Genomic DNA, 20587 nt, shown 5'->3' with positions numbered 1-20587 from the left:
AATTCTAATACACTTCTCCAGCTTCTTCTGCCTCTGTGTCACACCCTCTCCTGTCTCCTAGCATTTTCTTTTCCCATTCTGCCCTCCCCGCCTTTGTGCGTTCATCTTCTTTGCTTCTGTGTCCTTCCTTTTCTGTCTACTTTCATTCCTTCCTCTCTCTACTTTGTATCCTACATCCTTATTTTGGACCCTCTGCACTCTTTTCATGTCTACACCTTCTGTTCTGTGTTTTTTGATCTTTCTATCTTGATTGTCTTACTTTTTCACTCAGCCTTGTTTTTTTTAATCTTTCACCAAGCCATCTAACAGATCTTCATCCACTTTTCTGTAGCCTGTCACTCCGCTCGTTTCTGGGTTGTTGTTTTTTAACTCGACCTCTCTATTGTCAGTCTTTCTCTTCTACTGGCTTTTTTAAAAAAAAACCAAAAAACCAAAAAAAAAAATCTTCCAATATCTCTTGTCCACACTCTCTCTCACTTTGTCTTTAATTTTCTTTCATCTTTATTCAGGAGGAGGAGTGTAGCCCTCCAACTAGTTGCTTTCTCTCTGATCAGTTTTACTAATCGTCTACTCTGTGGATTAGACTACTCTGTCTGTTCCCCGTTCTTTTCTTTCCACATTCATCTTTCTTCCATTTTATCCAGTTTCTTTTTGTTTCTCCTGTTACTACCCCTCTTCTTTTTCTTTCTACTGATGTCATCTTTGTGCTTCTTGCTGAGCGACCTATCTTTCTCAACCCTTTTAGCCATATTTTTCCTTATTAATATTAAATTTCCACACTTTCTGTTCTCTTTCTATTACACTCATTGACCTTTACATCTCTCTACCTCAGAAAGACATATGCAAATGTAAGTATAAATTACACCTTATTGGTCATGCTTGGGAAGAAGCTTCCTATCCTTCTTCATCATTCCCTTTTCCTTCATCTTCATAATCCTTTATGTTTCTCACCACTAACTTTGTCATCTTCCTACCCTTTGAACCTATACCTGCCATTTGTGCCCTCCACCTGGATCTCTCTCTCTCTTTTTTTTAAGCGGTCTTTTTGCTCCCTCATCCCTTCAGTTCACCATCCTTTCCTTCACCCTACTTCTTCATACTCTTATACATTTGTCTTTCTATTCAGCTTTAAATTCTCCCTCTCACATCTTCTGTTTCCTCTTCGTTTTTTTCAACCTTTCAGTTCAGTCAGTACTGCTGCTCCCATCCGTCTGCTTCATCCCAAACAAGCTTGACTGGGGTTTAAGTCTGAGGACTGTGCTGGTCTGCCATCATTTGTGTGCCTACCTTTATTTCTCTTTGGGAGGAGCCCAGCCCAACCAGTCTGTCTTCCGCTGTTACTTGTCTTTTTTTTGTCCTAGTAATGCATCGCAGGGTGTGGTAACACAGTTTGTTCCCACGCAGCTTTTGCATGTAGGTTTTGTAAGCATTAAAACAAAAGTTGGTCCTCCAGTACACATTTCTTTCCACCCCACAACTAAAACCATCCAGCAGGAGTGTGTGTGTGTTGGTCAGTCGAATAAAAATAAGGGCGTGTGTACTAATGTAGTTTTGTGGTAAAAAAAAACCCCATATATATATATGTATGTATGTATGTATGTATGTATGTATGTATGTATGTATGTATGTATGTATATATATATATATAAATATATAAAAATAATATATAATAATATATAATATATAAATATATAATAATATATAAATATATAAATAATATATAATTATTTTTTTTTAATTTATTTTTAAATTTTTATTTTTTTAAATACTTGTTTTTGGCTCCAGCAGGACACACGAGCCTGATGCAGCGTCTCTAGCCACCAGGGGTCACTAGACAACAACATGACAGTCCATCTTTCCATGTTTTAGTGTCGGTGTGATATTTTTGTAGCTGTCATGTTCACAAATTGAGCTGCAACTTTGTAAAGTCTGCATGCTCTCTCCAAGTACCTCTGAGGTTTTATCTACTGCGTGGACTTGTACTCCGCCCCCCAGTGAGGGTTTTGATACGGGCGACACGGGGCGGCATCGTGGTGGGGGGCGGAGTTCTCTGGCTGGCTGGAGCAGCATCTAATAACCAACTCACAATATAAAACAAAATAAAAACAAAACAGCAAACACGAAAACACCAGACATCATGATACAGACTTGTAATTTGCGCCGATGTTTTTTCGAAATTCTATACGCGAAAAGTGATCGCGAGAGCCCTCGGTATGCCTGCTTGCTGCTGAAGTCAAAGTAAACTTTATTGTCATCTCTGCCACATACAGTCCAGTATATAGAGAGATGAGACGACGAGGCTCCAGTTACAGCAGTGCAAGTAAACAAACAATAAATATAAGAAGAGTAAGAAAATAAATATAGCCTACACTTTAGGACTCGGGGTAAAGGGATCAATAACAATTGAAAATTTACAATTTACAGTTTGATGATTTAAAGTCTCACACACAACCAGTCGAAAGGGGAGGGAGACCTGCTGCTTCCAAATAGAGCACATTGCATTCATAATGTTGTAAATCCAAGCCCATTATCTATTCATGATTTGAATCCTGGGTTGTGTGAAATCCCAGAAATAAACCCTATTTGCCTGGGGCGCCAAACAGGCTAGGACCGCCACTGCCGCCCCCTCCCTACTGCACCGGATCCCGTCAAGAGCACCATTTAATGACATTTACTGTACATTACTGTGTTTGCTTTCCAACAGGACATGTGCCCGAAGCCAATTTACTGTATCGCAACAGCTCGCTCAGTCCATTTCATGTGCACTCCGCAATCTCCTCTGCATTATAAAAGTGCTTATTTATGGTTTGATAAGCACAATTATTCAGCCGGGCCAATGTGTGCTTCGAATTTTAAACAAACTGCACAAGAAATCGAAGTTTATTCATCACGACGATTTGACATCCATACAGCAGCCTGTAATATCCTGCTGAAGAGCGAGTGGGGCTGCCGCACTCTTATCTTCAATGGAAAGTGTTTTTTGTTTTTTCTCACAGTAGTTCAATCTGTCTGTCACTCTGGTGTTACTGGGGCACACACACACACACACACACACACACACACACACACACACACACACACACACACACACACACACACACACACACGACAGAAAATCGTCTCCGTAGTTACTGATGAGATTGCTGCTACTTTGGTTGAGCATACAGTCCACACCACATGGGTCAAGTATTGTCCTTTATTTAAAGAGCTTTGATAAGGGCTGAATCATCTATGAAACGCAACAGCGCAGCAGGACATGAAATATCGACCGGAGATCAATGCCCTTGTGTACAGTAACCACCCTCCATTTGAAATATCAAACATTACTGACTATAAGAAACTTCTGCTATTATTATTCTTGTTGCTTCCCTCAAGAGGAACATCAGCAGCAGATTTTAAATCACACTGTACAAGGAAACGAGCTCCTTGCTGCTGAGCATGGACCCCCCACCAGCTGTGAGGTCCACCAGGTTACTTGTAATTAGTCTCACTGAGACCAGCCTGAGAATAGATGAACTAATAAGAGAGAACAGGGGCCTTAGTCATGGAGCTGGCAGACTCTGTAGGCTTTGAATCTGGAGACCAATTTTATGTGTGAAACTAAAGAGAAAGTGTATTGCGAAGAAATTACAGTGAAGTAAGCTTTCTTTTTTTTAAAAAAAAAAACCTTGGAAAGAGTTAGAAAAGAAACTAACTCTGTTTTATCTGCTATATTTTTATATAAAGGCTGGAAAAGACTTGACTCTGTGCAAAGGTCATTTTTATACTTCAGGCAATCTTGAACAGGACCTAAATGTTCTAGTCTTTAAGCTATAAACAGCTTCTGCAGGTGGTCTTATATATTGTCTGCTGGGAGTGCGCTACTCCAGGGTGCACTGTTCCCCCAGCTGAATGGTCTGTGAACGCACATTAACTCTTCAATATCATCCATTCTTGGAAAAAAAATAATAATAAAGGGATTTAAAATAGCAGAAACAAAACCAAACCCATGGCTAATATGTGATCTGACTGTGAAGCAGAAACAAAAAGGTTTTGTCTCTGGTGATCTGGATCAGATTTTAAAGTGTCTTCGGCTCCTGGCTCCATCTCATATTTGCTTTTCAGGCGTGAGAATTGCAATGAAATTTCCAACCTGACTCTTGTGTCTTTGCCAAAATATGAAAATGTTCCTTTAATAAAGCCTTTCCTCCTGGTGTCCTTGCAATAAACCATGCAATATTAACTGGCCTTGACACAGGCAAATGACATACTGCCAATATGAATGTAGCTACACACGCCTGTGCTTTCCCTGCTACAACTTCCAGAAATGCTCTTTTAAGAAAAAAAAAACTGCTTGCTGTGATGTAACTATCACAAGCCAGTGCAAGTCAAAAGGAAAGTTGCTGTGCGTCATCAAGCATCCTCAGCAATCATGTCTTACGTAGGACTGTTTGGCTGACATGGGTCCACTGAACTGCTTCCGCCTTGTGCAGCTCCTCTGTCAGTGTTTAATAAAGTGACTTTAATAGCTTGGTGCTCTGTGTCAGCTTGAAGGAGACCCATTGAATACCCCGAGGAAGCTGTAACCAGGCAACTAAAAGAGGCTGTGGTCTTTTCCTCAAAGAAAATGGAAGGCCGGACGCAGAGGCCAAGACCCTATCTATCTATCTTTTCATGCACGCAACAGAAAATCGTGAGTACAACCTGGCCGACACCAATCAGGGAGTTGCTATTCCAAGCTGTCAAGTCTGCTTGCATTATGCAAGAAGCAACTGTGTGTGTGTTATTTTGAATAGTACAGAAGACACATAGGCAAATGAAGGCAAGAAATATCTTGCAGTCTACAAAGAAAAAAAAATAATTTCCAGATGTATTTTAATACCGGAGACACGCAGAATTGTATTCTGGAGGTGGTCATGTATTCTCGCTGTCATGGTGTTTGTTCAGTTTCATCTGCTAATCAGCAGATGAAACTGAACACTGTCACGATAAAGCTTCCCTGCAAGATCTGATGAACACAATGTGGGAGGACCATTAGGGCAATTCAGCAGAATGATAAGGGAACAAGAAAATATTGACCTAGCCGATCTATGTGTTTGACCTGTAAATGAACAACCTACATGTCTAACGGATGTCGGTATTTGCATAACACCAGGACTGGGATTCGAAAATCAGCAGCTGGTCTTCCTTTGACCTTTTCATCTGCCAAAGTCTAAAGATTAGTTCTTTCTCAGCCGGGATCAGAGGTGCCATTGACTTTGTCTCATGAGATTGCAGCAAAGAGTACAAGCTGAAAAATCATTCTGTAGCACATCTATATTGTAATTCTTCACAAATCCTTTGGCACAGGCAGCACAAACCCCTCAGGTTTCCACTGTAATATTGATCCTCTTGCTATGAATATTGACACAAGGTAAAGCAAGATGAATTATACATCATTCTCACTGTTGAAAGGAAAGCAAGAATATGACTGAGGAGAATTGAAATGCTCAAAACAACAGCTTGAGCAAATCTCTGGCCAACTAGTTCATGTTGTTCCTGTGATCTGGAGAGATTTTTTCTTTTTTTCCCTTTAAAAAAAAAAAAAAGAAAGAAAAAAAAGAAAAAAAAAAAAAGAGAATCTCTCTAAATTAAAATGCACAGAGCCAAGATCCCAGTCTTCCTGGAACAGCTCGACTGACAAGGAGAGACTGGCCCTGTGGACTCATTAAGTATTTGTCTCCAGCTGAGCTTCATTTCGTAGTGCAGTAATGTGCTTGTAGACTGGGTTACAATTGGTAACAATGTAATAAAAAAAAAAAAAAAAGGGGGGGGGGGGGGCTAATTTAGGTTCCACTCGTTGTCAAGTGCCACTGGAGTTTGCAACTACCTCTGGCATCTTGGGTCCTTTATTGCAAGGGCGGGGGGAATGAACACTTCTGCTTCACTCGGCTGGTGTTCTGAAAGGAAACAGACTAGAGGAGTGAAATATGGGAAAGGAGAGGGGATTGGAAGTCAGCAAAGGGCAGCACAGGCCAGCAGAAGCATGCAGTCAATTATGCTGACAAGGACCTGAGAGCTCTCTTCAGGGCTAAGCTGCCTTTTGGAAAACAGCATGGCAGGTGAACAGGTTTGGGTCTTTGTAAAGTGTGAAAACATCTTACACTCGACCTCCTGAAATATCATAAAAGCTACAAGGCACCTGGCAGCAAAAATAAAATAAATATAAAATAAAAAATAAAAAAATAAAAAATCTCTCGCAGTTGGTCTTTGATCTCACTTTCAGACAGGACGAAGCATGAGCGTTAGCAGGCATTCCCCGAATATGAATATTCAGCACTAATTCCCATTGATCTCTCATACACTTTCCTCCCCTTCCCGTGCTGTTTAACATCTATTGCACCAAACACAACACTGATTTATTCAACACTACGAGCGCATCTAAAATGTGTTGTGATCTCAGACTTCCCCCTTCTAAATAATGCACACTGAGGCAGCACACAGAATTTGACCTCAGAAAGAAACAAAGAGTTTGAAATATTTAATATTTAGAAGTTGAAGGGTTTGGAGGGTCCCCCCATGTACACTATATAACACAAAAAAATATATCAAACCAGCGCTAAATGACCAGCCTTCTGGTCAAAGGGTAGCATTTACTTTCCTGGGTAACTTGACCTGCAAGATGACAGCTTCAAACCAGCATGTAAAGCAAGGCAGAAACAAAGAAAAGAGTTAAAAAAAAAAAAGTCAGTACAAGAGCTAAATATGAAGCAAATATTACAACACATTTCCTAGAGATACTTTCTATAGTGCTATGCTACACAGTGCTTTTTATTGCACACCACACGCTAAAACTGTGCTTTATCTTATATACAACGGAAGGAGCCCGCTCTTGTCCTTTACTGCCACTTCTATTTTGTTTTATTGCGATTGAGAAATGGTGGCTGTGTCGCACATTTTATGACCCCCCTACACATCTGTATTATATACACACACACACACACACAGGAGCATGGACGTGTCAAACAGCATGAAATGCATTCATCTTTTGCCAAGGTTCTCTGCAAAAGACCATTAAAGCGACAACGGTGGCGGGTTTAGGTAATAAGAAATGCATTAAAATGATGCCGGTAAGTCCTCCGCCTAGAGCTACATCTAATGCACAAATGTTCCCTCCTTTGGTTGTATTCTAAGCTACTCTGTTGATAATCATTTACATGTTGCAGTTCACAACCCCTCGATGTTTTTGTCATCACTATTAACACCAGATAAAAAAAATAAAAAATAAAATAAAAATAAAAATAAAAACATTTGCTGCTCCACGACCCACCTGCTTTTTTGTCCTTCCAGCACTCTCTTGGGGTGCTAATATGCATTTAAACATGATTTCCAAGCAGATCATTGCAGAGAGAAAACATGGTGTAACAGAGTAAAAAGGCATCTCCTCTTTTTTATATGCGACAGCACGTGGGGGAAAAGACTATACATACTGTAAATATCCTGTAAACCTGTCCAACCTTTGCACCATCACTGCGTTCTCTTTCCTCTTACATGTGGACTCATACTGATTGGAGGACAACCTGCCATCCTGCTTAGGGCTCTTCAGCCTGCTCCTTCTGGACTGCCGTCCTGAAGAGTCTACCTTTTGCAAATGTCAAACCAAGAAAGAAAGAAAATCTCTGGAGAGTGACACAATAAAGGCTGAAGAGCACCAGCTGCTTTCTTTGTCTTTCAGTTAAAAAAAAAGAAAAAAAAAGAAAAAAAGTATGGATTTACGTATTGTTGCTGACAGAGCCGTTGCTCAAAATCGACCCCTTGGTGACCTCTGTGCTGACGGTGGAGAGCGGCACGCTCTCGTACCTCTCCACCACGGCCCAGCAGCGGCAGCGCAGCAGCGTGGACTTGAGCTGTTTCTGGAAATTGCTGTTGAGGAAACCGTAGATGATCGGGTTGACGCAGGTGGAGATCATGGCAGTGAGGTGGCACAGCGAGAAGATGATGTCATGGCTGCAAGACGGGATGAGCTCGTGGTGCCAGTCAAACACCGTGTTGAAGACGTTGAGCGGGAGCCAGGAGAGGGCGAAAGCCACGACTATGGCGACTAACATGGCATTTATTCTCGTGGAGCCCTTGTTCTTTTTCTGAGCGGTGTTCCTGCTGCGGTCCACCATGTCCTTCCTCCTCCTCAGGCGAAGGTAGACATGCAGGTAGCAGACCATGATGAGGATAAGCGGGAGGAAGTACTGAAAGACGAGCAGGGAGGTGAAGTAAGCTCGCCGTTCCTTAACTGACGGCCACTGCTCCATGCAAATAAAGTTGTCATTTATTGGGAGTGGAGTGCTGAAGTTCTGAAAAGGCAAAATGAGTACGTTGTAGGAAAGCAAAGGCACTGAGATTATGCAGGCCACAATCCAGGTGATAGCCACAGCCAGGTAGGAGTGGGCTACCATGGGTTTCCATCCTGTCGGGTGGACGATAAGCTGATAGCGCTCCATGGCGATCAGAACGAGGGAGAAGATGGAGACAGTGACTGATATACACTGGATGAAAGGTGTGAGCTTGCAGAGGGTCTCTCCTAAGATCCAGTGGTCCATCAGTGTGTAGATAATAGTGACCGGCAGGCATATAATGCACGTGAGAATGTCTGAGCAGGACAGATTGACAATGAAGATGTTGGTCACGTTGTGCATCTCTTTGTGCCGTGTGATGACAAACACCAGGCAGGAGTTTCCAATGAGCCCCACTGCCATGACTGTACTGTAAGCAATGATGAGTAACGTGGTGCCACTCACCGACAGCAAGCAGTCCTCGGTCGAATTCCACGAGGCTTGGTTGTGATTGGTGCTGTGCTGCAGCTCCATGGCAATAGTTTTCCCAGGCTCGCTTCGAACACAGAGGACCAATCGAACCAGATTGTTTTGCAGCACCTGCTGTAATTATTTTATGAATGATATAAGAGTTTTCCCTAATCCTTAAGCTCAGCCAGTCTTTAAAGCAGTCTTCCTTTGTGGCCTGGAAAAAAGAAAACAGGAAAAGAAATGTGCAACCTTTAACAAAACTTTCCATCATTGGAGTTTTTTTTATTTTCACAGTAATGGAATTTTAAGAAATGAAGACTTCGGTTTATTGCTCAAATTTAAATGTAGCAACCACAAACACACCAGCATGACAGGAAATTGACCTTCGCTCGCTAAAAAGCTCATTTTACCCATTAGAACTGATTGCCATGCTGCAGGATAGGATTTTAAAATGTGCAGCGCATCAGGATGCCATTCCACAAGTGTCTTTTTAAAAGAGTGTGTTCAGTATTGGAGATTCAACTTCGCACGCAGCAGAGGTAGTTTCCATATAACAAAAACAGAAACTGATGAAGGGGATAATTAATCTCGCTATGCAGATATCACGAGCAGAACACAGACCCCCACTTTTTTTAAAATTATAAATCTTTGCAAGCAGGCAATGAGAATAAATGATGCACTGATGGAATATCATAAGAGAAAAAGCACAGATCTAGGTTTTTGCGGCGTCGCTGTAATGGCATGCTGGTTCAAATTTCCATCACAATAACAGTGATAATGACTGCTCCTTCAGAAACAATCACCCCCCCTCCAATCACTCTTATCAAGTGATGGGAATTTATTCTGTCCGTAACAGCTTTCATCGTCACTGGACATTCACAGAAGCCTCACAGTCCTTACAGTTCCCGAGAAACGGCTGCACTGGAAAACAGCAGAAATACAATTCCACTCCACCAAGGCCAAGGACTTCTGAGTAGTGTGTGTATCCGCATGTGTATAATTATTGTAAGTGCGTATGCACAGCAGTAAAAAGAGCCCTGATTAACTGAGATGTTTGCCCACAGCTCAGTTCCCTAGAAAATAATTTTGCAAACATGCTGACAGGATTAAATCACCAAAGGATGGAAAGTATTTATCATTTTAATTGAGCACTCCTTAACAATGATAAATGTTGACAGGTAGGACATTAATTGCTCGTGGCTGTCTCGATAATGAGCTCTGATGTCCTATTAGAATGTGTCGCTTCGTCTGCGGTACACAGATAGAACCAGAATAACTCAGGTATATACTTGAACTTGGAGGCTAAAATGACTTGAATTCATTTGTGGTACACAATCTTTTTCTGGGTGCCAAACTTAGTCTGACTCTGTTTCAACGCATATGGCGGACATGTAGCCAAGACCCATCCTTCAGAGCCTTGATGCAGAATATTTATGACAGAATTTGGACTTGTGAAGCGATGCAGTGCTTCCCATTGTGCGGTGTCTGCAGGCGGAGGAGTAGAAGCAAAAGTAACGAGAAATTTTGCTAAAAGCTGACATTAGATTTCATCCTTAATGTGTAAATTATACCGATTATTTCCAGATTACACACAAGTAGGAAACCTGCTGGGTGGGGAAACAATAAAAATAGTCTGAATGGGAGGAATGTGTGAAGTCACTGCAGGGGGAAAAAAAAACCACACAGAAGGAGAAATTATATCTCGTGGGGATTTATCTCGAAATAGAGATGAATGCAAAATGTAGATTCCCCCCACCCTGTGTTGTTATCCCTGCTCTGTCACCAAACCAAACAACTTTGCCAAGACACAAAGTCAGCACATGAATTATTACAGAGGCTGAAACGCATAAATCAATGAAAAGTATGATAGTATGATTGTGTGCGCGCGCCCTACCCTCGGTCTTTGTAGCTCTGTCCTGGATCCACTGTCTCTCTGCAGCTGTGCGTCTGCTCGCACTTGGGCGGACTTTCTCAGCTCCGGACAGGTGAAGGAGACCTCTGTTGGTAGATGCCAACTGCTTTTCTGTCCGGGGGGGAGACTCGTCAATCATTTCCACATCACAAACCGGTAAATGTCCAATATAAAGCTCCACTTAGACTTTAAGCATGTCATTTTGGAGATCAGTCTGACCAGGGGGGCAAATATTTCGAGGGAAGGAAGGAAATCCCACTGGACTGGGGAGACCGACAAGCGACGGGAATCAACAATCCCAGCGCGAGCGATCAGGTTATTAAAAACTCTACGCGCAAGAACGCACGAGCCTACAGAGAGCCATCACCTAGAAAAAGGTCATTAGAGCTTTCTTTTAGCATATGATGAAAAATAAATAACCGTCCTGGGAATTTTAATTACTCACTCCCATCGCCACCTGCAAGAGTTAGAAGCCAGAGGAAATGGCACACTAATTAGCCACCGTTTCTTACCGAGTCTTATTTCTTCCAGGACTTCTTCGCGCCGCTGTGCATCAAGTGAGACAAAGCTGAGAGTTTGTGGTCGAGGAGGAGGTAGGTGGTGTCCTGCCAGGACCACTGGTAGGAGCTGAGATGTCTCTTAAAGCGACCTCATGCCTCACACTTGCAGGCAGAGATGCGACTGGGAACATCTTACATAATAAGTTCTCCGTGGTTGGCACGCGCGCACGCAGGCGCGCGCACTCACGCGCTCTCGCACACGCACGGGGGCCAATGGGGAAATTCAGCTGTTTGATATATGGTTTGGTTCAGCCAGACCGACGCTGGCCGTACCCACCTGAAGCCTGGAGACATGTATTAGTGACATCAGATGATCCGTTTTTGTTTCTTGGAAAAGGGGCACGCGGAGGTTTCTCGTAACGACGTCAGCTTTCATGTCTCCCAGATGAGGAATTGCCGTAATATCACAGTAAATTTATATTCACGTGTTATTTTTTTTTTTTAGCGCATTTTAAAAAACCAGACAGTGCTTGCTGTATAACAATAAAGTATAGAATGAAATCCAGTACTATGCAAAAGTCTTGAGCCGGTCGTCCCTTTTTTTGTGTTTGGCTTCCAGGGAGCCTGAGTTTCTGCTAATTCTTTAAAGTGGTCTTGATCAGTGGTTCTCCAGGCTTTCTGAAACTATTTCAGAGTTTTTCTTTGGACACTGACTGTTTTTCAGTCTTGTGAATTCAGGCCTTGTTCCTGACCTTTTCCCCCTTTTTTGTTCACTTAACCCTGACTTACAAGCATTCAAGCATGAAAAAAGGTGATTAACTTAAGGGATGAACCAGTGTTTTGTCCACACATAACAAGAAATTCAGCAAAGGTGTAGTTTTAAAAATTGTACCTAATGGAGAGCAGTCTGTCACAAAACATGTAATTTGTTCCCATTTCTTTAGTTGAATAAAAATATATATCAGTGATAACACATGTCTGTGAAGGTTCTCAGTCATCCAGATCATCATAGTCAAAGGAGCTTGCAAAGAAAAGCTTCTCGGATGAGAGGTGAAACGTCTTCAAGTAACTTAAAGAAGTCCAGACGCTTTTCTTTGCAAGCTCCTTTGACAGTGATAACACAGTTTGACAGGTATAAAAGAGTATTTTTACCCCAACAAAGCAATACACAAATAACAACTAGGCAAAAAAGTTGGCATATCTCACCATGTGCTTAAAAACTTTGAGGGGTAGCTTGACAACTGGAGGACAGGAGAAGAAGTGGCAGGTGTAAAACACACAGAAAACAGCAGACAAACAGTATGTGAAAGTCACCTCCTTATGAAGAAAGTGTCTATAGCATCTGTAAAACACGGTGGACACATCACGGACACATCTAAAAACTGCAAGACCCTTGAGGCCTGGAGTTGGGGACCCCTGCTCTAAACGCTTCTAATGCAGTAAAAACATACATGGATAGTGTCATGGATTAGTCTTTCCAAGAGTCTGAACCATATTATTATTGAAGGAGTGTTGGATCATCTCAACAGTGAACATAACAAAAAGCAGGAACATCCAAAGAAGAGCTTTGAATGTCCTTCAAGAAGCCTGAAGAATTATGTCTGAAGAGTCCTTAAAGACATGACAAGAAAGCGTAGCTAAGAGAGTTCAGGCTGTGTTGAAGAATAATAGTGATCATAGCAAGTACTGACTTTCAAGCTTGTTAGAATTGTATAAACTCTGTTTTTGTCCTATATGCTATGTTGCAAACGTTTCAATGAATCACTGCACAGCACCTATTTCCCATTATAAATAAATGAGGGGTGGTTGAAGAGTTTTGTACGGTACTGTATATCATAATTGTGCTTTTGTTTCCGTATATGGAACTGAGAAATTCAGGCACAAATTTCACTCATTATAGTTCTGCAGAATGAATTTTGGATTGATGTGAATGTCAGCGTCTAATGTGCCTACAACTTTCTGTGTGTTATGTCCCCAAAGCCAGTGAGACGCATCTTAAAATCATCTGCTGCCAGAGTTTGATAATGAATACTGATAGACACTGCCTGCATTAAGACATAAGCTGACTTCTCCATTAGTTATAAAGATCACCAGCCTTTGTGATTGTCTGTGAGATGTCTCAGATCTGCATATCTGCTAACCACCCAGGGGCAATGTTCTCTGAATCTGCCATATGCACCTATCACAGGCTTTTCTTCACCCAAACCGACTGAAGCATCATCAAGAATAAGCTCGCAGCTCTGATCCCTCTGCAGCTAACACCTAGAACTATTTTAAACCCTTTTTTTTTGCACCTCCCTTGCTTGTGCAACAGATTCTTAACTGCATCTTCACACTGTCCCCACACATTCCTGTATGAAGAGGAGCCTGTTTGAAACAACAGTAATAGCTGTTTGTCTGAGAAGCAGAACTGTGTAATGACTTGCCACCAGAGCTCTGTGGGTGTTTACTCGACATAGAGACACGAGTTTCAAGTCACTCAAGACGACAAATCTATGCACATATTTTTCAGAGGAGAGCAGGACTGCTGAAATGAAAAAAAGAAATGCTCCAGGACTGCAATATTGCCATATTATTTGGCCGCGGTCGCCCTTTCTCTGTGCAATCAGCGCTGCTGTCAGTCACATTTTGAGTTTTCTTTGAACTGGAGCTGTTTTGATGGAAGGAGAAGAAGAAAACACTTCTTGGAGCAAATCTCTAATGTCTAGACAGTTGTGCACTGTTATGACTTGAAATTGTGTTTCCTGACCGCATGTGTCACCATGTCGGTTTGATTGAAAAGCGACAGCTTGATTCGGTAAAAGGAAGTGTGGCCGGTGAAGTCGGAGCAGTCTAAAAAGACTTCGAGTGGATAAGGGAACATTGCTTCTCCAGCCAAAAATGGTGTCGCAGTTCACAGTGCACACAACCAGAAAGCAGGGGGAGGTTTGTTTCACATGACATGATAAGGTAGAACAAGAAACAGACAACATGTTCTAAACATTTTGGAAACATCATCTTGCTGTCACTTAAAAGATTTAAGCACTCTTTGATCACTTACTGCAGTTGGTACACAATATCTGCTATTTAGTCCCCCTGTGCTTGTACACAACACTTGATTCAAATAGGGCCCTATTTGGACAGAAAGCTTATATTACATAAGGTATGTGTACAAGTGTGTGTAGTTTTTAACACTAGCAAGCTAAAACAAGGAAGGAAGGGTGGTGCTGTGAAATGTCACACTTTGCTCAGTTGCATTTGTATGTAGGTATGTAAGGAAAGAAAGAAAGAAAGTCATACTGCTGTGCAAGGCAGTCTGATAAATGAAACTAGTCACATCGACAGATTACTTAGACATGCACTTTATTACCATTAGAAAAATCCCACATAAATCAGAAACTTAATAACTTAACAAAATAATTTAAGATATTAGACTACAGCCTAGGTTCAAATTAGAGTTTAATTGAGCTTTAAATGGTGCTCAGGCCCATTGTCGAATTGCCAGCTCACTGTGTTGGAGGGGTTTGTGTGTTCCAGTGATCCCAGGGGGTGTGTTGTTTGGGGCTTTTGTGCTTGCCCCTGATAGGGTCTCCAAGGCAAACTGGTGATTGTGCCTTAGCCCATGGGACCCAGCTGGATGCAGCCTGAAGAAAAGACATAGACCACCCTCCTGTAGGCCCACCACCTTCAGGAGGTGCTGTAGGAATTGGGTACAATGTGTGTTTTGCAGCAGCCAAGGGCGGAGACCTGGCAATTCTATTAATGCTGACCAGGGGGACATGAAACGTAACCTCTCTGGCGGGGAAGGAACCTGAGCTCGTGTCTGAGGCTGAGATATAGTCGGGTTCACCTCAACACATGACTTGGGCTCTGGAACCAGTCTCCTCCTTTAGACTTGCCCATGATGAGGTTGGAGGCAGGGGTGGGTATTCGTGTCCCCTCAGCTTGCCAGTGGATGAAAGACCTATAGGGGCACGATTAGGAGGAACAGCCTGTCTGATCTGAACCGAGTCAAGTTCTGTGCAAATCACAGTTTGTCTATATGGAAAACAATGTTCGAATATTAGGATGTTTATAAGTGCACGAGGCACCAGGACGCCCTAGGTCACAGATTGATGATTGAGTCTGTAATTGTATCATCAGATCTGCGACTATATGTTCACGACAATCAGGTGAAGAGGAGCTGATGAACACCTGGTGGGGAGTTGGTTCAGGTAGTGTTAGGTTTATATTGTTGATTGTCATTTATGCTTAGAAATATATATTCATATATGCTTAGAGTTTTATAATCGATTGCATATTGAAAGAATGTCTCATCCTAGGTCTGTAACAACCCTGTGTAGCGTGAAGAGGGGAGTATGTTCACGCCTCTTCAGAGTGTTCTGGCATAGATCACCCACCTCCTAGGGTCATGAGAGAGGTTGTATCTTCTCTTGCTGATATATGGTATAGCAAACACACCTATATCTGTTTGAGTGAAACAGCCTTATGTTTAAGTGAACTGCTGGACTCTGGCACCAGCAGGTGTGGGGAGTCTTCACAGAGTCACATCTTGACCCCACACACACACGCATGCCTATACGTACACACAGACAAGGTACTCTTTGTTCACATGTATGCCTATGTAAGACGTCACTTGTTAATGAACTTATGCATATTCATGTAACCTCAATAAAGAGCAGTGCTACGAGGGAGCAGACAAGAGCGACTGGGGTTTGAGCGGAAGGAACAGCGCTCGTCACAGTTCTCTCCCTCGTGCACGAGTAACACAAAGAGCTCTGGTGACTTGCGTCTTGCTTTTGCTGTCATAGTAGAATTGTCTTGGCGTTCCAGCAATAGGGGTTTGTGCTAGACAGACCCATCAGGTAGTGTGGGAGAATGCTAGTCTGATGTTCTGCCACACCTAAACGTATAGTGAGGGTTTGCTGGGAATGCCTGGCAGCCTGTGAAATCTTTAACTTTCTGACTGGGAGAACTTGGACAGTATTCCAAAAGAGACTAGGGACACAGATGAAGAACGGATTGTAAGGTGGCTGGTACCTCTCGTGGTGGTAATCTCCAAACTAGATGCAAGACATCAGAGCTGAAGGGAGCTATTAAGCTAAAGGAGTCCTATCAGGCTTGGCTAGCCTGTGGGACCTTGGAGGGAGCTAACAGATAAAGGCCAACCGGAACGTCGCACAGGCACCTATAGCTGAAACAAAAACTCAGGTGTGGGAGGAGTTCAGTGAGTGAACTCCTCCCACACCTGTGGAGGCGTGTGGACTATATTTTGTTTAAACAAAATATAGAGAAGAGTGAGAACTAAATAAAGTTTCATGTAAATTTTAAGATCTGATGCTAAGGATGACATCCGATATTTCTCGGCGATAGCTTATCACTAACAGTGTGCTTATGAATATGTGATGATTTATGAGGGTGACTGGACCACTCTGGGCCAAGTTGTTGTTCCAGGTCCTTATCGCTTTGATATTTTGCATCTGGCAGATTCTTGGCGGGACACATGGGAGTCAAAGTCTTTGAACAGACTGCTGATGCATTTCTTCTGGCCCGGAGTAAAATCAATCGCAGCTTGAGCACGCTGTGTGCACAAACATACTTCTAGACACCCTTTTATAAGTGTGACACTGTAATCCGCTTAATTGAGAGGTTTCCTTAAATCAGCCTGCACGTGTTCAGAACAGAATAGAGGTCTACAAACCTCCATTTACATGATTGTGCAACTCCTGGCACTGCCAAGCTATTTCAAGCATCTCTCTTTACTGCTGTGTGTCTCCTTTTTCTTTTATTCAGCTTTATTAACCTTATTCTTATTAACCTTGTTGGCGTAGTAAGCGGTCTCGTAGTGCTGATACTGTCTAATCTGTAAGACTAAAAGGAATTATGATTGTTTGTTCCACAAATGACGCTCAAGGTGCTAGAGACACACCGTGTATTGATAGTGACACCGTCGTAAATTTGAACACTTCATGTTTACCTTTCACACACGTTTCAGTCAGGTTAGATCAAGGTCTTTCTTTTAGGGAATTAGTTTATGGCCCTGTTTACAGCTCACCTATGATGTAAGCATGAAATGATCAGGACAGAACGGATCAGTCACTCATGTTACAGCAATATTGTTCCATGCCAGTATTTTATATTGCAGCACATATTAGTTAGTATAAATACATCCATATGTCAGGCAGTGATAAGGAACCTTATGCATACATGTATGTGCTGATTTTGTAAAGTGTGATCTATGCACTAACTAAAAGCTGTCCTGCTACCCATGCTGTCATTCAGAGATGGGGAAATTGAACTTTTTGAGAAAGTGGGATGCTGACTATTTTTTAATTACAGTCTTTTTATATGCATCTAAATTTAATTTTTGTGTTTTGACATTATGAGAAATGAAATACTTGATCCACTTTCATATATAATAGTGTCATAAGTGAAGATAACCACAAGCAAACTGGGCTTTTAAAAGCTAATTTATGGGGCAAAAATATCCAGAGATGTAATCGGCTTTTATGAAAGGAGTAAGGATATGCTTCAGCCTTCAAACAGATGGCCTCACACTTGATATGATGCAGAATTTCTAGCTGAATCAGTGACTGCAAGCTGCCCAGTCCCCGAGGGCAGTAAGCAAACCTCAAACTATAACATTTCCACCACCATGATTCACAGTTGGTATGAGGCTCCTCTTCGGCTGAATACGGAGAAGTCCCAAAGAAATCGGCAGATGATTGAAACCTTTCTGCATCTGCCACATGCAGATTGAGAAAGTACTTTGGCAGAAAATGTTTTCTTTCTTCAAAAGGGAGAGACTTCTTTCAAAGTATTTAGACATCTTGACAGACTCATGCATAGCTTCTGCCATTTTTAAGGTGTTAAGAGAGCTCTGTATTTTGGTAGGAAAGCAGCAGATGCTTCACTAAGAATGGGAACACCACATCTTAGATGTCAGAGATTTGGATAAGACAGCTCCCACCTGTCACTCTCCAAAGGAGGGTCTTATCACTGGCAAATAATCTGGAACACTTATTTTGTTTTGTATGGGTGTATTTAGTTTTTACACACGACTTTGCTTTTGTTTTCAATTTTTGTTTTTGGCAAATTCTAAATGATAAAAGCTGCCAAACAATACAGCAAATCTCACATATAATCATGTGCTGGCCTAAAACAAGGATGTCAAACTTATATCATGGTGACCTTAAGTGGGTCGTACCCATCAAACTACATGATGAACCTTTTGTGAAAAATTACAGGAAAAGTGGTTAGTTTGTTGCTCAGACTGTCCTGTAATTATGAAATGTAAAGTTTTTTATAGTTCCCAGAAAATGTTCCTTTTATTTTAAACTGTGGACTTTTCAAATAAAAGGAAAACAGGGACTTTCCTGTCATTTAATTGTTGATCTGTTAGTTAATTACTATGAACAGTTGTGATGGCATCAGCCACACAGGGGTAAATTAGTCCATTTTTCACTTTATTAGTTTGCTTTGCAGTTTTCTTCATTAATCATTTGGTTAAACCTAACACTGGTATTATGAGGCGCGCACATAGTAACATTGTGTGGTTTTTCTAAAATGTTTTGTTATATTAATTATGTTTCTCTTTCTTTGAGTTACCTGGGTTTGGGCGGTGGCTGTTTCCTGTCTGGGCAAAAGGCGTGGCTGAGGACTCTGGGGACAAAATGCCTGCTCAGCAGGACCAACCATGAGCTTACCAGGAGCAGGTGTGTTTTAGGTTTAGTTAGGTTATTCTGTGCTTAGTTAATATTAGTGTGTGTTTTGTTTTTCCCCCTTATTGTGTTCAAATGGTTTGGCCAAATCATTATAAAAGTTACCCTCATGTGTCTTTGTAATTAGGTCAGTTTGTGAGTTAAGTTGTGTCTCACTTTGTTTTGTTGAAGTTTCTGGAAATTCTTTTTTGTAGAGTTATATTTAGTTGACCTCTTTTATGGGCCTGCTAAGTATGGTTTTGAATTTTGTTAATTTTGGACTTTTTGAGGGTTAAAATAAAGAAAACCCTTTTTGAAGATATTTTTTTCCTGTGTCCTCTTTGCTTTGGCTGCTTGGTCCCTCACAACAGTAAGGGGGGAGACTTTAACAATAGGAAAAGCTTTAAACAGGGTTGTCAAACACGACGCTCAGGGGCAAGAATTTTGACCCCATGTGGCCCACTGGACGTCTTTGGAAACTTTGGAGGAATTTTGGACATTTCACTGTAATTTCATCAATTTTGCAGCTTGTCTTTCTGATAAAGACCTTCCCCACAGTGATAATACACCCAAAGTAGTGAAAACAATTAAATGACAGAAAAGTTCCTATTTTTTGTTAAGTGGGCCATAAAAATGGCCTCCATACAAGAAAGCAATAAGTTCTAATGAAAATGAACTGGAAATGGGGTACACAAGATTTATTTTTCCTCTGAAGCAGACTAGTGGCTGAAGATGCAGTTCTGGCCTGCAATCCAAGGCCCACAGTCGGCACGGTCAGAATTGTTAACCTTGCCTTGCTAGGGAGTGGGTTTCCACATCAAATCCTGGCACTTCAGCTCTCAAGCTCCTCCTCTACACGTCTTGATCAATTTCCTCTCATTGGTTACCTCCCAATTCCGGAGTAGGCTTTTCTTCCTTGAACCCAGCATACCAACAGTTTCCAATCCAGTCTTTTTATGACAACAAATCCACATGAACCCTGATTAAAACGAGTCCTCCCTCCAGTGTCATTTGATTATTTTAAAAGCAAAACCTTCCAGGCCAGATTAAAACTATTTTCCTTTAAAATATTCACTTCTCTCACTGGAGTTTCCAAATTTAAATGTTTAGTGGGAGATTCTCTCAATTATTCCACCATGCCACATCCTGCAACATTTTCACCACTATAGAAATTCCTGGGATTTCTTTTTTTTTTTTTTTTTTTTTTGCAAAGTAAAAATAAATAACATAAAATAAATCTTTTGTGAATTAACAAAAACTTTCTGCTTTATAATTACAGGATAGTAATCCAACAGGCTACACATTCACTTCTTACAATGTAAGCCCAAAGAGTTGCGCTGACTGATTTCTTTCATTAACTACAAAAACATTTTCTTTATCATGTAGAGGCTTACTGATATATGAAAGTGAACTTGTTTTTCTTGTACTGAGATGTCTGTGATATTAAATATGAAGTTGAACTGCTTTTCACTGACAGAAAGTTTTACCAGTCTGGTCCACTTAAAGTGGTCAGTATATAAAATGAGTTTGACATTCCTGATTTAAAGCTTAAAGTCTATCCACTCCTTTGCATTTTGTATCCTTCACATTTACGCCCCAGGACCTGATGTTATCAATAGCCAACATTAATATATTTTAAATAAAGCAATCCTACATTATAACTTTTTAAAACAAAAACATATTTATCATGTGAATGAAATGGTAACACTAGATAAACTTGAACTTTGCTGTCAAAGCCAC

At 41.4% G+C, this 20587-nt stretch overlaps 1 protein-coding gene across 3 annotated transcripts; it reads right to left on the bottom strand.

The window, feature by feature from the left end:
• Positions 1–6484: 6484 nt before the first annotated feature.
• On the bottom strand, positions 6485–18857 carry npy8br (neuropeptide Y receptor Y8b). 3 transcript variants are annotated; one of them, XM_080308919.1, is made up of 3 exons: positions 18756–18857; positions 8751–8970; positions 6485–8602 (listed from the first exon to the last, which is right to left on the bottom strand). In XM_080308919.1, exons 1-3 carry the CDS (start codon positions 18843–18845, stop codon positions 7731–7733), a joined length of 1182 nt encoding a protein of 393 aa, XP_080165045.1. In that variant the 5' UTR covers positions 18846–18857; the 3' UTR covers positions 6485–7730. The 3 variants fall into 3 exon arrangements, with proteins under 3 accessions (XP_080165045.1, XP_026044537.1, XP_026044536.1); XM_026188752.2 differs by adding an exon at positions 10651–10779 and having other exon boundaries at positions 6485–8970; positions 18756–18834; XM_026188751.2 differs by lacking the exon at positions 18756–18857 and adding exons at positions 10651–10779; positions 11181–11375 and having other exon boundaries at positions 6485–8970.
• Positions 18858–20587: the final 1730 nt, after the last annotated feature.

Source organism: Astatotilapia calliptera, chromosome 12 (assembly GCF_964374335.1).
Source record: "Astatotilapia calliptera chromosome 12, fAstCal68.1, whole genome shotgun sequence".
NCBI lineage: Eukaryota > Metazoa > Chordata > Actinopteri > Cichliformes > Cichlidae > Astatotilapia > Astatotilapia calliptera.
This window is presented reverse-complemented; position numbering and strand designations above follow the sequence as displayed.

Coding starts and splice junctions, on each gene's coding strand:
- npy8br (XM_080308919.1), bottom strand. CDS start 18,845: ATGGTTGGTCCTGCTGAGCAGGCATTTTGTCCCCAGAGTCCTCAGCCA. Junction 8,971..18,755: donor CAGCCACCGCCCAAACCCAG/GTAACTCAAAGA, acceptor TCTTTTTTCCAG/GCCACAAAGGAAGACTGCTT. Junction 8,603..8,750: donor CCGAGGACTGCTTGCTGTCG/GTGAGTGGCACC, acceptor TGTCCTGCTCAG/ACATTCTCACGTGCATTATA.